Source organism: Canis lupus, chromosome 2 (assembly GCF_003254725.2).
Source record: "Canis lupus dingo isolate Sandy chromosome 2, ASM325472v2, whole genome shotgun sequence".
Classification (NCBI taxonomy): Eukaryota; Metazoa; Chordata; class Mammalia; order Carnivora; family Canidae; genus Canis; species Canis lupus.
In genome coordinates, this window is record NC_064244.1 from 72,606,554 (window position 1) to 72,630,726 (window position 24,173).

The 24,173-nt window shown below is 49.6% G+C and overlaps 1 protein-coding gene and 1 long non-coding RNA gene across 9 annotated transcripts in view; one reads left to right on the forward strand and one right to left on the reverse strand.

Moving 5' to 3' along the window:
* The window catches only part of LOC112660132 (uncharacterized), a 33,441-nt gene extending 16,888 nt beyond the window's left edge, over positions 1–16,553 (reverse strand). For all 3 annotated transcript variants that reach the window (XR_003136716.3, XR_003136717.3, XR_004813846.2), the window contains exon 1: positions 16,177–16,553. This is a non-coding gene — a long non-coding RNA (uncharacterized LOC112660132). The remainder of the gene's footprint in view (positions 1–16,176) is intronic.
* On the forward strand, positions 12,170–23,243 carry PAQR7 (progestin and adipoQ receptor family member 7). Of its 6 annotated transcripts, none has more exons than XM_025447521.3 (3): positions 12,170–12,579; positions 16,280–16,376; positions 21,168–23,243. In XM_025447521.3, exons 1-3 carry the CDS (start codon positions 12,185–12,187, stop codon positions 22,233–22,235), a joined length of 1,560 nt encoding a protein of 519 aa, XP_025303306.3. In that variant the 5' UTR covers positions 12,170–12,184; the 3' UTR covers positions 22,236–23,243. The 6 variants fall into 6 exon arrangements, with proteins under 6 accessions (XP_025303306.3, XP_035569407.1, XP_035569406.1 ...); XM_035713514.2 differs by lacking the exon at positions 12,170–12,579 and adding an exon at positions 13,543–13,726; XM_035713513.2 differs by lacking the exon at positions 12,170–12,579 and adding an exon at positions 14,528–15,022.
* The last annotated feature ends 930 nt before the right edge of the window (positions 23,244–24,173 follow it).

The window sequence follows — 24,173 nt, forward strand, 5'->3', positions numbered from 1 at the left end:
CAGCATCTATTCCTGTCAGGACCCGTCTGTAGCCCCTCCCTGCCCCACCAAGCCAGGCTGCCAGCAACGCCTCCCTTGGCAGATCTGATCAGGGCCTTCCCACCAGGGAATCGCCCACACGGCCACCTGCAATCTCTGCCTCTTTGGTTGGTGGACAGGACCCCTGTGCCTCAGAGGATGCAAAGGGAGTATGTGAGATTCAGCCCATGTCTGCAGCTTCCTCATGGATCCAGATGGTCACCCTAGGGGAGTGCACCAAAAGAGCCACTTGGTTTTTTTTCTTTTCTTTTTTTTTTTGCCACTTGGTTTTTCTAATCACCTTTTGAACCTGGGAAGGGGGCTTTTCTGATGGGCATTGACATGTTTTACTTCAGTTGGCCTCTTAAATTCCCAGAGCGATTTTCATAGGCCTGAGCCCCCGGGGGCACCCCCTTAACGGTCCAGTTTTCCACTGCGCATCTCCCCAATTCTTACATCACTGCCAGGACCACAGCGTGTAGTTCAGTCCATTGAGCTGATTCATTCTTCCCTTCTTCCATCAGAGTCTATCTGCTGGCCTAATGAGGTAGCTTTCCAAACAGGATGCTATATATTCATCTGGGAGCTGCCATCCATAAACCAAGCAGCATTTTGTTTAATCAAGAGGTATTTGTAGGGGATCCCTGGGTGGCGCAGCGGTTTGGCGCCTGCCTTTGGCCCAGGGCGCGATCCTGGAGACCTGGGATCGAATCCCACGTCGGGCTCCCGGTGCATGGAGCCTGCTTCTCCCTCTGCCTATGTCTCTGCCTTTCTCTCTCTCTCTCTTTCTCTCTGTGACTATCATAAATAATAATAAAAAATAAAAAAAGAGCTATTTGTAGGGCACTGTCCACATGGCAATAGATCCTGGCAGGTGGTTCCGAAGTTGGTCCTAGGGGAAAAGAGGCTACCCTGGTGTAGATGGTGCTTACTTGCATTCTCCCATTGGCGTGCTCCTGTAGAAACCATTTGCATTTTATTTTGAGACTCTTCTGGGCTCTGCCTTCTTTATTAGTGTTTGTCTGACCCGATATCCCTGATATCACCCAGACATTATGAGTATCTCAGGCCTCATGATTATCTATTATCTTATCAATATCCTACAGTCATTGGGGTAGCTTGAATTGATGATTGATAGCAAGGTTGTAAATATCCCTGAAAGGAAAATTCTCTAATCCAAAGTCCCAGTAGTCATTGCTGGGAGGTGTCCACAAGCTTTGGACAGAAAGCCTCAGGCTGGGCTCCACAAGGGTTATCATACAGAGAATTTGTCCTTATGAGCATTCCAGAGCATCCCACACCATGTGGGCTCAGGCAATCCTACTAATCCTCATTTAATGTGACTACTTAATATTGCTTGAAGGGCAGATTTACATGCCTTTCTGTTTTATAATCTAGATAAGGGAAATGTTCCCCAGCCAGATGCAATGTCCATTCCCAGAATATAATCAGGTGAGAAAGACATTTCACCCAAACCCTGTTTAAACATTCCCATTTTCGTAGTTTTATTGGCTATCACATTTTTCTGTCTCTCAATTTAAATGTGGCTCACACCAGGGCTTCTGGACCACAGCATGTGGAGCTCCCGTGTCAAGGAGTCCTGAAAAGTTTTCTCCAACACTCCCTGACCATTTTGCCTACTTTTTGTGCAAAAGGCTTTGGGTCTCCATTTTGTGCAAAGGGACCTTGGCCCTTTGGCCAATCTTTAACTTTTTTTTTTTAACCTTTAACTTGATTAATCTGCTTGCCCACAGCCATAAGCAAACGCGATTGCTGCTCATTGGTTTCTCATTGTAATCTCTGCCTTGAGGCTTTTATTTTTTTTTTTAAGATTTTATTTTTTATTATTTATTTATTCATGAGAGACACAGAGAGAGAGAGAGGGAGGCAGAGACACAGGCAGAGGGAGAAGCAGCCTCTACGTGGGGAGCTCGAGCCCAGGTCCCCAAGACCACATCCTGGGCTGAAGGCAACGCTAAACCACTGAGCCACCCGGGCTGCCCTGCCTTGAGGCTTTTAATGTTTCTCCAGACTGGGATAGACTGGACTTGTTTGAAGTACTTTAATATTGAGGGACCAATGGGGGTCCTTTTGCCCACCCAAGCTAAAAGCTTTGTTTCAACCCCATCAATGTCCATTTTGTTCATCCCATTTGTTAATAACCATCCAAACATTTCCACCCTATGGATGAGTCCTGTGACTCTCCCCTCTCTGTTTCCTCTTCATTTTGCTTCTCTACCAAGATTCACTTTATTCACCTTTTTTTTTAGATTTATTTATTGAGAGAGAGTGTGTGAGTGGGGGGAAGGGCAGAGAGAGAGAATCTCAAGCAGACTCTCTGCTGAGTGTGGAGCCTGACATGCGACTCCATGCAGGGACCCTGAGATCAAGACCTGAGCAGAAGCCAAGAGTCAGACCTTAATAGACTGAGCCACCTAGGCGTTCTTATTCTTTTCTTTTTCTTTCTTTCTTTTTCTTTCTCCTTTTTCTTTTCTTTCTTTTAAAAAGATTTTATTTATTTATTCATGAGAGACACAGAGAGAGAGGCAGAGACGTAGGCAGAGAGAGAAGCAGACTCCCTGCGAGGAGCCCAATGCAGGCCTCGATTCCAGGACCCCAGGATCACGACCTGAGCCAAAGGCAGAGTCTCCATAACCTCTGAACCACCCAGGAGTCCCTAATCACCTTATTTCTTTTTCTTTTTTTTTTAAGATTTTATTCATTTATTCATGAAAGACACTGAGAGAGACACAGAGAGAGGCAGAGCGAGAAGTAGGCTCCATGCAGGGAGCCGACATGGGACTTGATCCCGGGTCTCCAGGACCATGCGCTGGGCTGAAGGCAGCACCAAACCACTAAGCCACCGAGGCTGCCCAATTTCTTAGAAAATCTAAAAAATTCCATTTTGTTGGGAAGAGTCCTGGACTTTCCCTTCTCATCCTCTAATTAACCTACTGGTTTGATTAGCATCTAGAAGACCTGTAAGGGGAAGTTGAGACAGAACATTCGATAAGGCTTCATGAAGTGTTTGTCGGTTGCAGCAGTTAAGATTATCTGAGGTGCCCATGTGAAAGGGGCCCCCATAGCTACAGAATTCACCAAGACTTGGGTAATGAGCATGTTGGGTAGGTAAATATCCAGGTGGTCCTAAGCTGTTCCCAAATGATTTGCATGCGAAGCATATCAGCTGCTTCATCTGGGGTATTCTACTGGCATTTATGGGGCAAGACGACAGTCTCCCTTCTCAGGGTAAACAGACCTTACAGCGGCTTGTATCCAGTCCACCAGGTTGGCTGTTCCCTCAGAAATAGTCCCCCTGTGTACAGCTGTCTGTCATGTTCCATACTGAGCCAAGGCGTTGCATAAACGCAACGTGTGCTCCCACTCTTCGGCATCCAAACCAGAGATACTGCCCTGAAATAAGCTACACTCATAATCCATTTTGCTAAAGCTTCCACAGGGACCCAACGGTACAGATCCACAAAACAAAGCTCTCTTTTGCACTGCATCCTCTGTTTTCAGTGGTTTCTTGGTTTTGTCCTTCCCCCACATTTGTTACCTTTTTGGTGACCCGAGGTCTGGGAGGTACTTTCTGTTGTCCTTTGTGGGAGTGGAGAAGGGTGGGGGGGTGGGGGTTGAGGCTTGTGGCCAAAGCTCAAACAACAATAACCAAAGAATATTTTGCCCTTTTTCCTATTAGTTTGCATTTCTTTAGGCATCAAGTGAGCCAACCCCTAAGGAGCTGGATCCATCTCTAAATTCCATCGGTGACTTTTATTTTTAGTAATGGAGCAGGGCACAGCTGCAGCTCCAGCCCATGGGTGACCACATGGCCACCCAGGGATCAAAGGTTTTTCACCCCCAGCCTTTCATCTTTCTCTTCGCAAAACGACATCTTTCCAAGAGCCAGGGATGTTCTAGCAAATCCCACTTCACCACCACCAGCTCTCTTGGGCTCTTGGACCCAATTCAATTCCAATATCTTGGAGGGATTTTCCACACAACACCAAGCAATCCTCAGACACCAGCAGGGTGTTGAGAATTCAGCCCACTATCTACCCAGAGAGTGCATCAGACCCCACAGTTAAGGGCTCAGTCCCACAGACTGCACCGCTCCCCCACTTCAGATGCCAGTCACAAACCCGGGTCATCACCTATGCTTTTTTTTTTATTTTTTTTAAGATTTTATTTATTTATTCATGAGAGACAGAGAGAGAGGCAGAGACATAGACCAGCAAAATAGGTTTATTCAGAAATAACAGAGAATTTCAATTTGGGACATGCAAGCTATGGCAAAACCATAGGCAAGTTCAACAAACAAAGAGAGGAATGTTATTTTGAGAAGAAAGAGGAAGTTGAGAGGGGCAGTTTTGAACAAAAGTCCGTTGTAGAAAAGCACAAGGGTAGGGAGATGACCATTTCTTATCGGCTGAGTTGCTGGGGTGGTTTCTCCGGGAGATGCGATCTTCATCTTTCCCCTTGGGGCCTGTTAATGATGATTCTTTCCCCTCCGTGACTCTTCTAGAGATGTGTAATTGGCCTGAGTGGTGGGGCTTCCCCTTCTATTTTCCTTACTCCATTTAGTGAAGTTTCCTCCTTTTTTTTTTTTTTTTTTTTAAGATTTGTTTATTGGAGAGAAAGAGAGAGAGAGAAAGAAATAGAGAATGAACAGGGGAGAGGAGAGAAGGAGACTCCCCCACTGAATCAGCAGTCCAGTGCTGGACTTGATTGATCCCAGGACCCTGAGATTATGTCCTGAGCCGAAGGCAGACACTTGACTGAGCCACCCAGGCCCCCCAAGGTTGAAGAGTCTTTCTGGAGGTGTCTTTTCCAATAGACAAACTCCCCCAGTTGCAAGCTGCGTTAAGGTCTTTGTCTAAGGGCTTCCTCTTCTATTTTTCTTAGCCCAGTAAATGAATAGGGGTGGAGAAACTAAGGAGAAAAGGGTGCATAACTCTCAAAGAGCCTAAACAAAAGGTCCAGAGACAGGAACCTGTTGAGGCTTCTCAGAGACCCCTCCATCTGAGCTGTTTTAGTGCTGCCTTCTAGCAGGGGGGGTTGAGCACTGAGACTGTAGCTCTGGTGTCTATAAGGACAGAGAGATTCACTCCCAATCTGGAGAGTGGTTTCTCTGGGCTGAGAAAGAGGAAGGGCTGGGCAGGGCCTTAGACCCCCACACTAGGAATTGGGAGGACGTTGGAAAGACTGGCTGGGGGGCTGAAGGTGCCCAGAGCACCTGAGTGTGTAACAATCTTTTCTCCACTGTCCTGGCCCTTTGCAATAATAGCAGAAATGGAGGGGAGTGGGGGGAGGTTATTTTGTTTAGGGGCCTAGATTTACCAGAGTGAAAGTTAACTTTAGCCATCTTTTTTTTTTTCTTAATCTGTTTAATATTTTTAATCATTCTATTACTTCTAAATTCTTCCACAAAAGGGCACTGCAGTTCTTCAGTTTATTGCAAATAAATCTTAAAAAAAAAACAACAAAAAAGCCAACCATAATATTGAAGCTATAATACAAATTTTTAATTACTGGCACTATACTATAAAGCAAAACAAACATTTTATTTAAGTAAAACAAGGTTAATATTTCACGGGGGAATATATCCAACACATTTTCTTTCTCTATAGATCTACATCCAATGGTGGTATTTTATAGGCTAATTTCAAAACAAATGCATATTAAAAAATGAAAGGCATGTTTTGCTCAGGAATACGATTGTAGGGGATCCCTGGGTGGCGCAGCGGTTTGGCGCCTGCCTTTGGCCCAGGGCGCGATCCTGGAGACCCGGGATCGAGTCCCACATCGGGCTCCTGGTGCATGGAGCCTGCTTCTCCCTCTGCCTGTGTCTCTGCCTCTCTCTCTCTCTCTCTGTGACTATCATAAATAAATAAAAATTAAAAAAAAAAAAAAAGAATAACATTAAAAAAAAAAAAAAAAGGAATACTATTGTACACATATCATATGGGTTGTTTTTACAGCAGATACTAGTTTGCCAAACTTCAATGGCCAAACACAATGCTGGGAGTTTGGTATTATCCACCTAGTTGTTTCTTGCTGCCCTGGATAATCTGGCGGTGAGTAATATTGAGAAACCACCTTGTTGCCACCATTTCTCTTCTTATAGGTGACTCCACTGTGATAGGCATTCATCCTCTTAAGATGCAAGGCCTAGCAAAAAGCCTCCTTAATCTGTCTTTTCGCTTTGTTTACATCTTTTTCAACTCTCTTCCAGTCAATCTGCACATAGTCAGTGTGACTGGCCATCTGAAGAAGAAGAAAACCACCACCTACTGCAGTCTCTGCAAGCTTTCCAACTTTCAGGAACAAAAATCCTACACACCAGCCAGTCACTCCACCCATTACAATCTGGGTGGCTACCGAGTATTTTTCAACCATAGGTCCGGAACTGCGGCCAAACACTCAATTCCACCAATGGTGTCTTCTTGCATACTCAGTTAAATCCAACACTTCAATAAGACTCGTCATCGCTTTCATACTCTTGGGGAAGGGGGGTTCCGGGTGGCCATGATACTGCCCGCGGCCTAGCCATTTTCTTTTAAGTGACTCATCTAGAGTGCAAGTGAGCTAGTTTACTAAATTAACTAAATCTGCAGTGGACATAGTTTCTCACTTCATCCGGGTCCTTTTACTTATTTATTTTTTTAATATATATTTTTTAAGATTTTATTTATTTATTCATGATAGACATAGAGAGAGAGAGAGAGAGAGAGAGAGAGAGAGAGTGGCAGAGACACAGGCAGAGGGAGAAGCAGGCTCCATGCTGGGAGCCCGACATGGGACTTTATCCCGGGTCTCCAGGATCAGGCCCTGGGTTGAATTGAAGGCAGTGCTGAACTGCTGAGCCACCTAGGCTGCCCCAAGGCCTGCAGGTTTTAAACACAAAACCAAAGTGTTAGGCATCCAGGTTGAATGGGTGCTGGCAGCATGGGCAGTGAAAGAATTTACTCAAGGCAGAACAAAAGAGATATAAGTTTCTTGCGTACACCGCAAGGGAGTGGTGGACATGACAGCAAAGGAGAGACTGTCTGCCAGGAGGCAGTGGTGGTGGCGAGGGGCTATAGCTACAGGGCAGAATGAGAGAGTATGGGGATGCTTGGGAATTGTCCTTCTCTGGTACCTGTGCCAAAAGTAAGTAAGTAGCCCATGGGTCAGTTAGGGCCTTGTGGCTTAATGAACCTGTTTGCATCAGCTTGGTGGTTGCTGTGCTTCCTTCTGCCTTGCTCAGGTTTCCATTGCTCAAGGCCGTTGCCTAAAAGTGGCCTCTACACACTGGTCCCAGAGGGAGTTGCCCTCAAAGCATTTTGATAACTGGGATCTCATTTCTTGCAGGGTTTTTGTTTTGTTTTGTTTTGTTTTGTTCGTTTGTTTTTTTAATATTCTAGAGAGAAAAAAAAGTGGGGGAGAAGAAAAGGAAAGAAAAGAAAAAGAAAAATTTCCAAACAGCACCGTCTCAACAGAAACAGCCTGTTCCTGATTTCTGGTGGAATCACACCAAAGGCCAGCACAGTTCCAGTAGAAATTGTTCCAACAAGAATAGTGTTTTCCTGTTGGCCAGAAAAGGAGTCCGACCAAAGGCCAAAGGAGTACTCTCAGAAAGGACAAAGCCTTTAAAACATCCTGAATAGGGCAGCCCCGGTGGCTCAGAGGTTGGGCGCCACCTTCGGCCCAGGGCGGGATCCTGGAGACCTGGGATCGAGTCTCACATCGGGCTCCCTGCATGGAGCCTGCTTTTCCCTCTGCCAGTGTCTCTGCCTCTCTCTCTATGTCTGTCATGAATAAATAAAATCTTAAAAAAAAAAAAAAAGAATAAGAGCCCTTTCTTACTCCCACTGTATGTACAGTGTATGTACAGTGTATGTACAGGAATGTTCAGCCATAAGTAAGAAGGAGGAAGATGTTCATGTGCGTTCATGTGCAAACAAGCAATGGTCTCCCAGACGATTAAGGAGGAAAGGAAGGCAGCAAACGCTGAATGGTACGCTGCATTTGTGTACAAGAGAGGGGATTTGTGGATGTGTGTGGAGTCAGCACATGAGAGTCCCCCAGGGAGGACTTGTGACAGCTCCCATCGTCCGTTTAGACACTGTCTGCAGGCTGGGTCTTCTTGTCTTGCCCTTGTGAATCCAAGAGCATATCTCATGATGTCACTGGACACTCAGATAAAAGAAAAGTTTCCAATCTCTGTAAGTCATGAAAGAGTAAGAATCACAACTTCAGACTCTTCAGATTTCCTCTCCCCCTAGCCTAGGCCTGTCCCAGGGGGGAAGACAACTTCTTCCCTCTTTCTTTCCCTCCCTCTTTCTTTCTCCCTCTTCCATTATTCTCTGTTGAGAACCTGCTGTGTGTAAGGAACTGTTCTCATCCTATTTCAGATCGTATGTCATGGGGTGCTGAATGCTCTGAATCATATGTCATGGGGTGCTGAATGCTCTGAAGGAAAATATGGCTGAGAAGGGTTCCTAAAGTCTAGGAGGATGGGTTGGAGGTAGGGTTGGGTGCCAATTTATGGAGATGGTCAGGGAAAGCTTCTCAGATAAGGTGACATTTACTTATTTTTTTTAAGTTTTTATTTTTTAAGTAATCACTACACTCAAAGTGGGGCTCAGACTTACAAACCCCGAGATCAAGAGTCACATGCTTTACTGACTGAGCAATCGAGGCACCCCATCAGATAAGGTGACATTAAAACAAACAGGCTCAAGTCACCATGCATGGAACCGTCCACCCCTGCTGAAGCTGAAATCTGACGAGCTACTCTTGTGTTTACCTTGCTGGGGACAGTCACTGTGGGGCCTCATCTGGGGATCCCTTGAGGAGGGCCAGCTGTTTACAACGGCTCCCCTGGTCCCAGGACACCCCAGGACACCTTCGGTCTCTGTGCTGAGGCCTCCTTGCCCCTGCAGGAGACCTTCTCTGGTGGCATAGTTCTGGCCTGGAGCAGCACACACCTGCTGAGGCCTGCTTTCCTGGAAATGCATTAGCTCCCTCCCACCACTGCCCTCTGCTCTGCTTCTACCGCCAGCCTTTCCCCCTTGGGATTCTTGGGCAAAAGTCTCATACCTGGCCATGGAGTCCCAGGGGAAACCCCTCACCTCTTGGGCTGCTCTCCTTGAAGCCCCCTCACCCTATCCCACCCCTCTAATCTCTGACTCCAGGATAAAGCCCTCCTACTTAGGCAAGCCTCTACCTACCTTTCAAATGCCATCTGCTGCCCTGAGACTCCTATGCTCCAGCCCTAGAACATGATGGTTCATTCCCTACACTTACCCACCGTTCACATCTCTGTACTTTTGCACATGCTGTTCCTACTGCCTGGAAAGTTCTTCCCCTCCTCATGGCTCAGAGAACCCTTCCTCATCCTTGTAAGGCTCACTCCAAGTGGACTCTAGGCAAAGAGTTTCTGTAGGCAATCCATGTCCCCTGCACTGTTCCCCCACCACACCACGCACAGGCTGAGATTGTGGTCTTGGGTCCAACCCTCTTGTTTGAATCCTGGCTTTGCTATGCGTATGAGTCAGGAATGGCTGCAATAATGCTGTGTAACAAATCACCTCAATACTCGGGGCTTACAACAAGCCTTGATTTTTCTCCTTTATTGGCGGGGGGCGGGGGGGGGGGCAGTGAAGACCTGAACCAGAGAAATTGGTTGAGCTCATTTGTTGAGCAGGCACGATATGCCAGGTGCCGCGAGTACTTGACACATAGGATTTAACTTACTCCTCACACCAACCCTATATGGAGGGTACTGACCTGTTTTAAGGTGCATGAACTAGATATCCAGAGAGGCTACAGAACTTGCCTGGGGTAAGTGGCAGAGCTAAAACACACTCAGGTGCTTCACCACTTGCTGCCCCCAATGAATGGATGCTCTTGTTTTGGGGAAAAGATAAGAATGAGGGATCCCTGGGTGGCTCAGCTGTTTAGCACCTGCCTTCAGCCCAGGATGTGATCCTGAGGTCCCGAGATCAAGTCCCACATCAGGCTCCCTGCTGGAGCCTGCTTCTCCCTCTGCCTGTGTCTCTGCCTCTCTCTCTGTTTCTCTCTTATGAATAAATAAATGAAATCTTAAAAAAAAAAAAAAAAAAGATAAGAATCAGTTCAGAATCATTCGGGGCCCACACCCTTCCTCTTACTTTGGGTGCACTGAAGCCCTTCCCGATGGCCTCCTAGCTCAGAGCCTGATTTCTGAGGCCTTTTGACTCTCTAGGCCTACCCAGGAATCTGGTCTCCCTGGAGACCCCGATCTTCTGACAGCTGGATAATGCTCAGCCTGCTGGCTAGGTTCCCCACCTTCCTCTTCTAGGTCCAGACTCAAAGGATTACAGGGCTCTGGGCTCTTGGACGAGTGGAGTCATTGGGCCTCCCTCAGGTGGCTGAGCTGGGGGAGGGCAGGAAAGGTTGCTGCCCTGGGGCTGTTCTCACCCTGCTTGGGCTGGAGGAGTTGGGGCACAGCAGGGGAGGGAAGGAGTCGTCCTGGTCCCACATCTTCACTCCTTGTCACCAGTACTGTGCAGCAGATAAGAGCTAGGCTGGATCCAGGCCTGCCACTAGCCAACTGGGTGGCCTTGGGCAAGCAGCATCTTCCTGAAGGAGTTTCCTCATCCACGAAATGAGATTATGAAAGAACACCCTCATGGGCTTATAGCGTGTGGAAAGGGCTTTGCCTTGGGCCAGGCACTTTTTAAATTTTAATCATTCAGCTCTCAAATATCCCTAGCCAAGTTTCAGGGTGAAGTGATTCCTGCCCCCCCCCCCCCGCCCCCCCTGCCCTCCCAGCACACCTCCAGATCCATTTCTCAGAGCCTAACTGCACTGGGAGCTATGTGACCTGGAATATATCATTTCTCCCTCTGGGCCTCAGTTTTTCTGTCCATAAAATGGAGGTCATCACTCTCAATTTGTAGGAATGGATGAGGCTAAATGAGATAATATAACCGTCCTATGTTCCCTTTTTGATCCCCAGGCTCCCAATTTGTATGATGGGTCAGTAGGGTTTTCTGGCTCAGCGGAGATGGTTTGGCAACTATTTAGTGCACATGGCAAGAATTTAATAAACTGTAGCTTTAAAACTTTGTTTTTTTAAAACCATTGCTTTAAAAACGTGTCCAGTACAGAGCAGGTGTTCCAAAACTGGAAGTGGAGACTAAGTCACAATCCAAGTTTTAAATTTGTATTCGCTATGATAGAATATATTCCATCATATAGAATATAATTTCCATGATATCCTTACTTGTCATTTCCTATGCCCTCCCTGTTCTAAATGATTGGATCCTTTATGCCACTTTTTCTATCTACATGGATATTAGAGATTTAACTAATTCTTAGGGTGATTATGATTATACATATTTTGTTATGCTATAACAAGGAAAAATATACATTCCTCTAGTATTCATTGCAGTTGACAAAGAACCTTCATACCCACTGTTTTATTTATTTATTTATTTATTTATTTATTTATTTATTTATTTATTTATGATAGACACACAGAGAGAGAGAGAGAGAGGCAGAGACACAGGCAGAGAGAGAAGCAGGCTCCATGCCCGGAGTCTGACACGGGACCCGATCCCGGGTCTCCAGGATCGCGCCCTGGGCCAAAGGCAGGCGCTAAACCGCCGAGCCACCCCGGGATCCCGATACCCACTGTTTTAATTGTCCCAACAACCTGTCAGGTATTATTATTTGCATTCCAGACGTGATAAACTTGAGGCAGAGAAAAAGAGACTTGCCCAAGGTCACATGGTGAGCTGGGGGTGGCCCCAGGACTTGGATCGCCTCATCATGCCCACGCCCTACACAGTTTCTCTGAATGGACTTAAAGCTCCCTGAGGCAGAGCAGTGTCCCCTCTTAGACCCTCCCCTCTCGGCTCTGCACCCATCAGGCTGCGTGTGGCCCAGATGGGGTCACAGGTCCAGAGGAGTGAACAATCCCTGCTGGGGTTTGCTGAGGGATCCTTCACCCTTTGGGCGCTCCCATCCTGGGGGGGAGATGTTACACTGGGGAGTAGAAAGTGGGGGGTTTTAATAGAGGTTCAAACATCAGGCCTTGCGCTGGCCAACCCGGGGAAGCGGCCCACGGGGCGGGCTGGGGTGGGAACATGAAGACGGGGGTGCAGAGGCGGGGTGGGGCTCCCCAGGCCAAGAGATGAAGATGGGGGCGCCAGGCCCATCGCAAGCACAGGAAGCCTCGCGAGCGGAGGCGCGGGGACCCGGCGGCTTGGGGGGGGACCCCGCGGGCGCACCGGGCGCTCCGGCCACACCCGCCCGCGCCGCCACCCCGACTCCGGAGCTGGGGCTCCGCGGCGGCGGGAGCGGGGCCCGCCCAGCGGGGGGCTCCGGCGAGAGCTTCTGCTTTCCTCCGGCACGTGGGCCCCCCGCACCCCCGCGGCGCGGCGCCCCCGTGTGGGGAGCCCTCCAGGCCCCGCCCGCCGCCCCGCCCCGGCCCCTGCGCGGCCCGGGGCGGGACCACCGCCGCCCCTTTATCCGCCGCAGGTCCCGGGGCGCTCAGGGCCGGGATCGGAGCCGGCCGCCCCGCCGCAGGTACCCGGGCGCTCGCGGGGGGCGGGGGGCGGCGCCCCCGGTGAGAGCGGGAGGCCGGGGGGCCCGCTGGAGCCGAGCACCCGGGGCGGGGTGCGCAGGGCGGACGGCGGCCTGGGCGGGCCGCGGTGGCCGCGAGCGGGAGAGGCCGGGGGCTCGCTGCTGCCCCTGCGGGCGCGTCTCGGGAGGCTCCGGGGCGCGAGGGGCGCAAGTACCTGGAGCTGCATGGTGTGAGGGAGGCGCCCCGCTTGGGGGACGCCTAGGCGGGCTGGGATGCGGAAGCCTGGCTCGGGGTCTGGGAGCAGGGAGGTTCCCCGACCCGGGAGGGGGAGGGGGGCCCCACATCGCCCCTAGCGCTTGCCCCGAGCCTGCAGGCGTTGGGGACCCCCAGAGGTCCCGGGGGCCGCCCGTGCAGGCCTGGCCTGATGAGGGGCCTGGGCAGGCCACGGCGGGGGAGGCGGAGAGTTGGAGGATCCCCAGAGCCTGGCTGCACCTGGTCGGATGGTCCAGGCAGGACCTTAGGTTTTAGCTCCTGCGGGACAGGGTTCCAGCCCCAGACGGCAAGGGGCTTGTGCCACCTCTGAGCCTGTTGGCGAGAGGCCGCCGCACTCCAGCCTCAGTTTACCTGAGCGGAGGGGCTCTCGCTGGCCGGTGGTGGAAGCTGACCCCCTTTCCCATCCCGTGTGCTGGGTGACTCCAGGCAGCTCGCCCAACCTCTCTGAGCCTGCTTTCCTCTCACTGGTTCCTCCTTGTCCTCAGCATTAGTGAGTCTCAGTTCCACAGAAGGGCTCCTTTGAGTTACTGACTCTACTCTGATCACAAACGGAGGCCCAGAGCGCAGTGACAAAAAAACAAAAATGATTTCCGTTCAGTTTTGGAAGAAGTGGAAGGACTTTTTTTTTTTTTTTTTTTTTTTTAACACATTCTGCCGAGTTGGGGAATTGGTTTGCATTGAGGGAGGTGACCCAGTTGCTGGGAGATCGGGAGGCCAGCCAGGGATGAAAACTTTGTGTAATCTGTGGCCACCCACTGGATGCCTGGGAGTTGACTGCAGGGGATGAAGGGCAAGAGCACAGGTTTGAGAGTCAGATGATGTGCCTCGCCATTCTGCTTCTTGGGCTGTGACACCAGCTTACGTGGAGGTTCAAAGGTGATTTGAGGAAGACATGAAATGTGTGTGAAAGTTCTTCGTAAACAGCAAGCCACTGTAAATTACTAATGTCAGTGCCTAATCTTATTAATAATATTTTGGGCTCTTACATGACATTGTCCTTGCAGGACCCCGCACGAACATTTATCTCTAACAACTCCTGTATTAACACAGGTCTAGTTTTGCTATTATTGTTGCTGTTATTATTATTTTTAAGTAGGTGCCATGCCAACCTGCGGCTTGAACTCACAACCCTGAGATCAAGAGTCACAGGCTATACCTACTGAGCCAGCCAGGCTTCCCTGCTGCCTTAACTATTATTTTTATCTGAGGTTAGACTTTGTCTTTTCTGGCAAGATAAAGTTGTCTTTAAGGGAGTGTGCTGAAAAATCAGGGCCCAGAGAAGCAAAAATGGATATTTTGTGTGCCCAGATGGAGGCAAGAGAGAAAGTGGAATTATAACCAGTTAATACTCCTAATAGTTAGGAATTTTTTCCTTAAGCTATTATGCTCCAAGTGGGCAGGGTATTAATATCCTTAGTTCTTACTCTTAGATGTTAATTGTCTGGGCTATTGGTTCCATGAGGGATGTGTTTTTTTTTTTTAAGATTTTATTTTATTTATGAGAGGCAGAGAGAGAGAGAGAGAGAGAGAGGGAGAGGGAGAGGGAGGGGGAGAGGGAGGGAGAGAGAGAGGCAGAGACACAAGCAGGCTCCATGCAGGGAGCCCGATGCGGGACTTGATCCCCGCCTCCAGGATCAGGCCTGGGCTAAAGGTGGCGCTAAACCACCTTTGGTTGGTTGAGCTACTGGGGCTGCCCCCTGAGGGATGTGTTTTAACTGCTTTGTTCACTGCTGAAGTTCCAACACCTGGCACACAGTAGGCCTAAAACAATTAGAATGTCTCCGGGTCTGATGGGCCCTTTGATGTTGCTGATAAATTTATTCTCTCCTTTGATATTCGGAGAAACAGGGCCAAGAGGGGTATCGAATTGTGACTTGTCCTGTGACTTGTCCGAGGTCACACAGGGAGTGAATGGCTGAGCCAGGACCAGAACCCAACAAAAATAGCAGGGTCGCGCTGTGCCGGAGCCAACACCTTCCATTTAGAACTTTGTTTTGCTTTCACAAGAGCCCAAGGGGTAGCTATTACTCTCCTTCGATTATGAATGAGGAACTAGGCTAGAGAGGCTAAGGGACTAGAAAGCAAAGTCACACAGCTGATAAGTTTCAGACCTGAAATCCCATCCTCACATAAAAATGGGGACCTGGCTTCTCTTGAGATAGTCTGCCGGAGGTGAGTGACACCCTCTCTTGGGACGTCAGCTGTCTACACTTCTGCACAGTCAGCACCTGGGTGGCTTCTCTGGGGCTGGGTTTTCCCTGGCCCATAAGGCATTTCATTTGTGTGGCTGAGCCCAGTCGGGGCAGGGAGTCTGCTTCCTCCACCAGCCCTGTAGCGTTTTGCCTGCCACGTGCACTAAAGTCTATGGGACGGATATAACCCAGGGCTCTCCCACTTGGACATCTGTTTACGGCCCCATCCCCATAACCCTGTTTTGCCCCCAGGAGTTTAGAGGACTCTTTGACTGTATGTCAGGTGGAGACCAGGAGGAACTGGGGCAAGCCTTGGTTGAGGAGCTAGATGAGGAGGTTGACCTTGTGTTTAGGGAAAGAGGAATGTGAGGGGGGAAGGCAGAGGAAGACAGAGCTTCTCTGACAGGAACTCCCACTTGGGCCCCGGAGATCTCAGTTCTGAGGCTCAGCCAACCTGGAAGCCTCTCGAACCTGCAAGACCTGCCCTGGCCAGGCCACATGCCTTTTGGATCACCTGCTAGTGTGGTCCACCCCCTTTACCCTCCTCCTGGGGGATGGAGCAGCTGAAATCAAGACTCTTTCCCTGGTGGCTTCTCTTCCCAGCGCTTGTCTTGGGTCTGTGCAGCACAAGTACGAATCTTTAGGGCTCTGTGAATCTAGAGGGGTTACTCTGAATGGGCTATGCTGAGGAGAATTCAATTATTAAATAAGATCAGTGTCCCCAGAAGTTCAAACTCTAGCCAGATTTCCTGGTCCTTGCATGCATCCTCAGAGAAAGGAAAACATCACAAGAGACACAGTTAACTCAAGACCCCAAATCCAGTGGAACCAGCTATGAAGGCTAAAAAGAAGACAGTTTTTTTTGAGGATGTCAAGCAAATCTCTTGGGCTGGGGGTAATTCGAATACTACTACCATTAATAATAGTTAGTTACTACTACTATTAATAACTAACAATAGTAGCATATTTATCCAGTCCCTAAACTGTGCTAAAACTTTATTCTAATGAGTTCAATCTTTACAACAATCTGTGCTGTAGATATTATAATTCCCATGAGGGAGCTAAAGATCAGAGAAGGTGAATCACTTGTCTTAGCATGTCACAGCTAGCATGTTATGGAGACAGGCTTCAAACCTGGTTTTTCTGAATCTGAAGTCCCGTCTCCTTCGTGAGCCTTTACGGTGTCTGTTTTCTCCTTTATTTCTAACTTCTTTCCATTATGATTCTTGGTGAATAGGGAACAGAAGCCAATCCAGTTTGCCTGGCCTCCATCAACCAGGCCCTGGTCACCTGGTCTCAGCCCAGCTTTGCCCTCCTTGCTGTGTGAACCTTGGGTAAGTCACAACATTTTAGCCAGCCTTGGGTTTTCCCAGATGCTTCATGTGGTGAATGCTGAGCTTCCTTCTGCAGCTGAGGCCGAGGTAGGAGGACAGTGTTTAGCTGGGGATTTGACCAGTGTGGGAATGGTGTTGTGGGGGAGGGACAGGTGGAGGTTTTCTTCAGCCCCACCCTCTGGTGACATCACATAAGACACCTCCAGTCCTTGGAAGCCCCGCCCCTAGGGACCCTCACCTGTGGAAGTGCCACCCAGTGCTTGGCATCTGGTGAATTTGCCCAGTCCCACAGCGGAAGTCATCAGTCCCCAGGCTCGAAAAAAACCCCTAGGTAACCTAGGTTTGGAGGGGGCCATGGAGGGTGGCCTGAAATAGGCAGGTCCTGGCAGCCTGGAGGGGCAGATGGCTCAGAGGATTCTCTGAGGGTGGCCGGTGGATACTTACCTCCTCCTTCCAGCTCATGCTGGACCCCACATCTGTTGCTTTCCCCTGGACTCAGAGCCCCTTTCCATGGAGTCAGGAGATGGGAACCAGTTCTGAAAATAGACCTATCCAGATGGGATGGGGCCTTGGGGTGAGATCTAAAGGAAGTAGGGAGCAGGATCTCTATCCCAGTATGTAGCCTCTGGGTTCTGTGCTTAGGCCCCAAATGTGTCTGGTGGAGGAGGAGGGCCCCGAGTAAGCTATCAGCACCTGAGGAGTAGCTATAAGCTAGGCCTTCATTGGTAGAGAGCCAGTGGATGGCTGGTAACGTGGGGAGACTGAGGTCCCTGGATGCATGATGCATGCCAGTTGCTAGAAGACTAAGGAGATAATTTGTGGAAAGGTGAACACCAATAAAAAATAAATTTATAAAAAAAATTTGTGGAAAGGGCCTTGGCTACCTGCTTTAGACTATTATTTTCTTTCTTTCTTTCTTTCTTTCTTTCTTTCTTTCTTTCTTTCTTTCTTTCTTTCCTTCTTTCTTTTAAGATTTTTTATTTATTCACGAGAAACAGAGAGAGGCAGAGACATAGGCAGAGGGAGAAGCAGGCTCCATGCAAGGAGCCTGACATGGGACTTGATCCCAGGTCTCCAGGATCATGACCTGGGCTGAAGGCAGGGGCTAAACCACTGAGCCACCCAGGGATCCCCTAGACTATTATTTTCTAAAGTAGTTCCATGGAATACAGATTGGCATGACAGGAGGCAGGGTAGTGTGTGTGTGTGTGTGTGTGTGTGTGTGTGTACACACATGCATGCGTGTGTGCATGTGCATCTTGGGGAAGGAGCACCTCTAACCTCTCTGAATTTCAGTATCCTCCAAAATAAAATGGGCATAATGCCTACCTCAACAGGCTAGTTATGAGAATTAATTACAACAAGGTTATAAAGAGTGAGCATATAGTAAACACTTACATTGCAGCTGGCTTTATAATATAATTATCACCAGGAAAAGAATCCTTGGTCAGGTAGGCTTGACAAATGTGGGTTCAACAAAGTGAAGTGGCTTTCTTTGCTGCAGGACTTCTCAGAGCCTTTAATAGGCTGTTATGACTTGGGAAGTTCTGAGTGGGGTATGGAGCCTTGGACTAGATTTGATGGATCACAGGGACCCAGGAACTAGGCCACCATCACACATTATCATTCCAGGGTCCTTTTCCCTTGTCGTGGAATGGGAACCTTGCTGGATTGGGCAACTCCGTAGGAGGCCTTCCTGTCTCTGGACTCTTGTTTCCTCAATGTAAAACAAAGGTGCTGCATGAGACACTTTCAGAGGCCTTTTCTGGCTTCCCGAGGTTCTGAGTTGGAAGGCCAGAGTTGTAGACAAGGGTAGAGGCTCCCCAGTCTCTTGGGGAGGAGAGGGCCTCCAGAGCTGGCTCCTCCATTAGCAAGGCAGGCTAGGAGGCTGTCATGGGTGGAAGTGGCCAGCAAGGTCTGCTTTCTAGCCCTGACCTCTGCCAGGCTGTCTGGGGAATGAGAAATGGAAGGGCCCTGCACTGCCCTGTCAGAAGCATCCCCTGTGCGATATTGTGGTGACTTGTTTAACTACTGCCTCCTCATTGGACTAGGAGAGGCCAGGGACCAGAGCTGACTTGGGAAGTGTAACGCAGGGGGGCTTAGGGATGCAGGTCAGGCTAGGGTGAGGAGGAGGGTGGGCTGGGGGCTTGACTTGATAGTGCCTTGGCATGGCAAGCTCCCTGCGTTTACTTGGACTGTGTATAAATTATTGCGGGGGCCTTGGGGGTGATTATGGTGTTGCTGGTGGCAGAGACATGAGTGCTCTGTCCTGCCTGGATCCCCTTGCCTCTTACAGTGACTGGTACCAAGGTAGTTGCGATAAATATCTGATGAAAGATGGACAGAAAACCAGGATGCCGAGCCAAACAGCTTGTTGGAGGGAATTTATTGGAGGGGTGGGAGTTGTCTGGGCAGGTGCTAGTGTTTCAATAGATATTTGCTTTTTTTTTTTTTAAGATTTATTTATTTGAGAGAGAGAACATGAGAGAACACAGAAGGGGAGGTGGGGAGAGGGAGAAGCAGAGAGCCTGATGTGGGGCTCTAACCCAGAACCCTGGGATCATGACCTGAAACACAGGCAGAGGCTTAATCAGCTGAGCCATCCAGCCACCCAATAGATATTTGATTTAATGAATGACACAATGAATGATGATAAGCCTGAATTAAGCAACTGGTTTCAGACAAAAGTATCTAGAGAGTAACTATGAAATGGTTAATAGAACTCGCCACCTTGTCTTGCAAAGGGCAGTTCATTTATTTATTTAAGATTTATTTATTTACTTAAGATTTATTTATTTATTTATTTATTTATTTATTTATTTATTTATGATAGACATAGAGAGAGAGAGAGAGAGGCAGAGACACAGGCAGAGGGAGAAGCAGGCTCCATGCCGGGAGACCGACGCAGAACTCGATCCCGGGACTCCAGGATCGCGCCCTGGGCCAAAGGCAGGTGCTAAACCGCTGAGCCACCCAGGGATCCCATAAAGTTTAGTTAAGATTGCAAACTGAGTTCAGATTGTGCCTCTGCCACTTCCTAGCTACATGATGGGCAGGGTCCTTAATGTCTCCCTGCCTCAGTTTATTATCTGCAAAATGGGACTAATGATAGTACCTATGTACAGGGTGTTCTGAAGCATAAGTGAGTCAGTTATATATCAAGTGCTTAAAACGGTGTCTGGCACAGGGTTGCCTGGGTGGCTCAGTAGTTGAGTGTCTGTCTTTGGCTCAGGTCATGATCCCCGGGTCCTGGATTGAGTCCTGCATTGGGCTCCCCGCAGGGAGCCGCCTCTCCCTTTGCCTATGTCTCTGCCTCTCTCTCTGTGTCTCTTGTGAAAAACAAAAACAAAATGGTGTTTGGCACGTAGCAAGTACTGTATAAGCATTTGCTATGATTTGTTTTCCATCGATAATCTCCACCATACCATGAAGTTCTTGGGGGCAGGGATCATTTTTTTAAAAGGTTTTATTTATTTATTTATTCATGAGAGACACAGAGAGATAGAGAAGCAGAGACACAGGCAGAGGTAGAAGCAGGATCCATGCAGGAAGCCCGATGCAGGATTCGTTCCTGGGACTCCAGGATTATGTCCTGAGGTGAAGGCAGATGCTCAACTGCTGAGCCACTCAGGCATCCTGGGGGCAGGGATCCAATCTTTTTCCTCTCTGCCCTTCCCTGGACCCAGCACAGGACCTGAGGCAGAGGAAGGGCTCAGTAGGTGTTTGCTAAATCAGCAAATGAATGAATGAATGAATGAATATGGTTTATATATATACTGTATAACCTATACAGGAAGAGTGCATGGGGTCAGTAAGGGGATCCCCTGGAGGTAGCAGTTTGAACTGGCCCTAAAGGATTTCAGTGGCAGGAAAGGAAGTTGGCAGAGGGTGTGATATTTGGGTTAGGTGGGAAATGAGGGTAAGAGCAGCATCTTGAATGCCTGGGTGAGGGATTAGATTTGATTTCTTTGAAATTAGCAACCGTGGGTGGGAGTGGAAAGGCTGGAGGAGGGCTCTTTAGAGTGGAGGTGTGGCTGAGGGAAAGGGCTGTTTTTATAGAATCAGTTGTTAACTGGGGACTTCAGGAAGAAAAGTGGCTTTTTGAGTTGGGGGCTTTACGGGTGTGAAGTGTTACCGAGATGTTATTGTGTTCTTTGATTCAACAAACACTGAGTGCCAGCTACCTGCTAAGCCCCTGGGGTTCAGAAAATAATGAGACTAACTGCCTACCATTGTTGGGCTCACATGAACAATTTTAATGCCCGCGAAAAATGTTATAATGGCCAAAGGATGGGTATCTTATGGTAGGCACTCAAGTAGCAAGGTCATTGTCAGAGGTTCAGGGGGCCAGGGAAAGGATCACAGAAGAAGTGGGTTTTGAAGGAGGATTAGGAGTTTACCGAGTAGGCAAGATGAGGAAAATGTCTCAGGCAGAAGTACCAGCTTGTATAAACCTAAGCTTGTGTAAACCTAAGCTTGTGTAAACCTAGACTGAAGTGGAAGTGGCTGAGGTAGTGAGTCTCCTTAATTCATCCCTCAGGCATGGATTGAGCACCTACAGCATGCCAGGCACTGTTCTAGGCACTTGGGACGCATCAGGGAGCAGAACAGTCATAGGGGCAGAGCTGTGATCTTCCTTAGGATGACTCCTCTCTTCCGAAACTCAGTGTAGGGACAAAGGGGGCGGGTAGGAGGGAGTAAGAAGTGGGCTCCAGAGCCTCCCAGCTGTTGCTCATGGTGGGCAAGGGGCAAGGAACCAGTGCCCTGAGTCTGCTCTGGCCTCTCCCCCAGCTCCCTGCCTGGCCCACAGCCATGGCCACGATGGTGGCCCAGAAGCTCAGCCATCTCCTGCCCACCTTGCGGCAGGCCCACCAGGAGCCGCAGCCGTCCGGGCAGCCGGAGCCTGTCTTCACGGTGGACCGAGCCGAGGTGCCACCCCTCTTCTGGAAGCCGTACATCTACGTGGGCTACCGGCCGCTGCATCAGACCTGGCGCTTCTACTTCCGCACGCTCTTCCAGCAGCACAACGAGGCGGTGAACGTCTGGACCCACCTGCTGGCCGCCCTGGTGCTGCTGCTGCGGCTGGCCGTCTTTGCGGGGACCGTGGACTTCTGGGGAGACCCACACGCCCTGCCCCTCTTCATCATTGTCCTCGCGTCCTTCACCTACCTCTCCCTCAGTGCCTTGGCTCACCTCCTGCAGGCCAAGTCCGAGTTCTGGCATTACAGCTTCTTCTTCCTGGACTACGTGGGCGTGGCCGTGTACCAGTTCGGCAGCGCCCTGGCGCACTTCTACTACGCCATCGAGCCCGCCTGGCACGCCCAGGTGCAGACCATCTTCCTGCCCACGGCCGCCTTTCTCGCCTGGCTTTCTTGCACCGGCTCCTGCTACAGCAAGTATAGCCAGAAACCTGGCCTGCTGGGCCGCACTTGCCAGGAGGTGCCCTCCGCGCTGGCCTACGCGCTGGACATCAGCCCCGTGGTGCACCGCATCCTGGTGTCCCCCGACCCCACGGCAGATGACCCAGCTCTTCTCTACCACAAGTGCCAGGTGGTCTTCTTCCTGCTGGCTGCTGCGTTCTTCTCAGCCTTCGTGCCTGAGCGCTGGTTTCCTGGCAGCTGCCACGTCTTTGGCCAGGGCCACCAGCTCTTCCACGTATTCCTGGTGCTGTGCACCCTGGCTCAGCTGGAGGCCGTGGCCCTGGACTACGAGGCCCGGCGGCCCATCTATGAGCCTCTGCACGCCCGCTGGCCTCACAACTTCTCTGGCCTCTTCCTGCTCACGGTGGGCAGCAGTGTCCTGACCGCGTTCCTGCTGAGCCAGCTGGTGCGGCGCAAACTCGACCGGAAGACCCAGTGAGGGGGGTGGCGGCCGGTAGGGAGGGAGGTGTTGAGGGAGTCCAGGGGTCCGGGCTTGGCTCCAGGTGGGAATAAGGGCCTGGTAAAGTTGTTTGTGTCCGGCCTGCAATGACTTTCTGTGAACGCCTCAGCTGCCGATGATGGTACTGGCCAGCCCTTGGATTTGGGGATTGACTAGGGGCTTGCTGGGCTCCACTCCTGGGCCTGCCCCAGGCCTCAGCCCTGGGAGGAGAAAAGATAAAGATGCAGGCCCGCCTGGTTTGCCTCTCCCCCCAGTGCCTCTCACCAGGGGTGAGGATCAGGGACCAGCTGGGGGCAGGACCCTGGTTTGCAGCTTCCAGATTAACTGAGAAGACAGAGTGAGGGTAGAATTTAGGCCAGAACCAGGTTTGAGCTGAGAGGCAGAAGAGGGCTCAGCAGCTCCCCCTCTACCCAGATTTCATTGGTGGATAGGGAATGAATGGAGGATCTTAACAGTCCTTGAGCTCCAGCCTGGAGTTTTGGAGTTCTGGAGAGTCTCCAAAGGTAGAAGATTGTGCTAGGTAGAAATGGATCCCCCCTGGTGCCCACACCTCAGTTACTGTCTCACGTGGGGAACCCCCACCTTTCTAGCTCTGGCCTCTATGTCCCACACATCCTGTTCCTAGCCTCTCTCCTGGTTTCCTTGTTCTTGATTCAGTTATTCTTTCAGTGTTTCCTGGGCCTCTGCTCAGAGGCAGGCTACCAGCTGAGTCCTGTGGGTTAATGCAGGATGATGAGAGCTTTAAAATTGGAATGACCCCATCAGGGGAAGTACTGAGGAGGGAATAATCAGTGCTGCTTGCCACCTCACGAGCTTGGGTTGGAAAGTGTGAATAGGAGTTTGCAGATGAAGAGGGGCATTCCAGCCAAAGGGAAAAGCCTATACAAAGGCCAAAGAGGTACTGAAGGGAGGAGGTCATTGGGGTTGGACATAGGGGTGGTCTGGACTCTGATATGTCCTGGATGCAATAAAGTGACTGATACAACAGCCTCTTTGCTTTTTGCCTCCTGTCCCAGAAATGGGGCCCTGGGACCTCCATGGACCTGCTCATCGTGTTGAGGAGGTTTTCCACGGGAAGCTGGGGTCCCCAGGGGTGGGAGCAGGGAGGATGAAGGCAATTCCTGTTTGATCTTTGCCTGGGGGGTGGTTGCGGGCTTTATATACTGTATATGTGAACTTTCTCTTTTTTGCAGGGAAGGGAGGCAGTTTTATACTCAATAAGTTTTAGAAGTTAAAGGAATTTGTGAAATTTTACAGAAATCCACTTTATAATTTGACAAAGATTTCATTTTTTTGGTCTTTCCTTCAATCAAGAAGGGTTTTATATGTAAACTTTTATACTATTGTTATATGTTAACTTGTATAATACTGCTTTTCCATCGTACATAAGTAATATATGTACTGTGAAGGAAAATTAGGAAGTACTGATAAGACAAAAACCTCAAGTGAATAAGAAATATCACTCTACTGCTAAAATATCCTGTTTATAGAGGCGCCTGGGTGGCTCAGTTGGTTGAGTGCGTTGGACTCTTGATTTCAGCTCAGGTCATGATCTCAGGGTTGTGAGCTCCAGCACGATGTGGGGCTCCGCACTCAGAGGGGCATCTGCTTGAGACTCTCCAACACCGTCCCCCTTTCTCTAAAATAAAAAAAATCTTTAAAAAATATTCTGTTTGCATATATAGTTTATATACATATGTAAAGAACATCAATGGGGACTGTGGCTAGGGATGGAAGGATGAGTGGGATGCCAGCACTTCTGCATTTCTGAGGAGCTTTCACAGTCTGCAAAGTGCTTTCACAAAGTTACCTCACTTGATCTTTAAAATCCAAGGTCACTCTTAAGGTGTGAAAGCAGGACTGGGAGATAGTTCTGGAAGCTGACAGGCCTGGGACTCCAGATTTTTAGTTTTCATT

Bases quoted from the DNA above. Each gene is read 5' to 3' on its own strand.
- PAQR7 (XM_025447521.3), top strand. From the start codon at position 12,185: ATGAAGATGGGGGCGCCAGGCCCATCGCAAGCACAGGAAGCCTCGCGA. The intron at 12,580-16,279 runs GTACCCGGGCGC...CTTGGTGAATAG, and splicing joins AGCCGGCCGCCCCGCCGCAG to GGAACAGAAGCCAATCCAGT. The intron at 16,377-21,167 runs GTAAGTCACAAC...CCTCTCCCCCAG, and splicing joins CCTTGCTGTGTGAACCTTGG to CTCCCTGCCTGGCCCACAGC.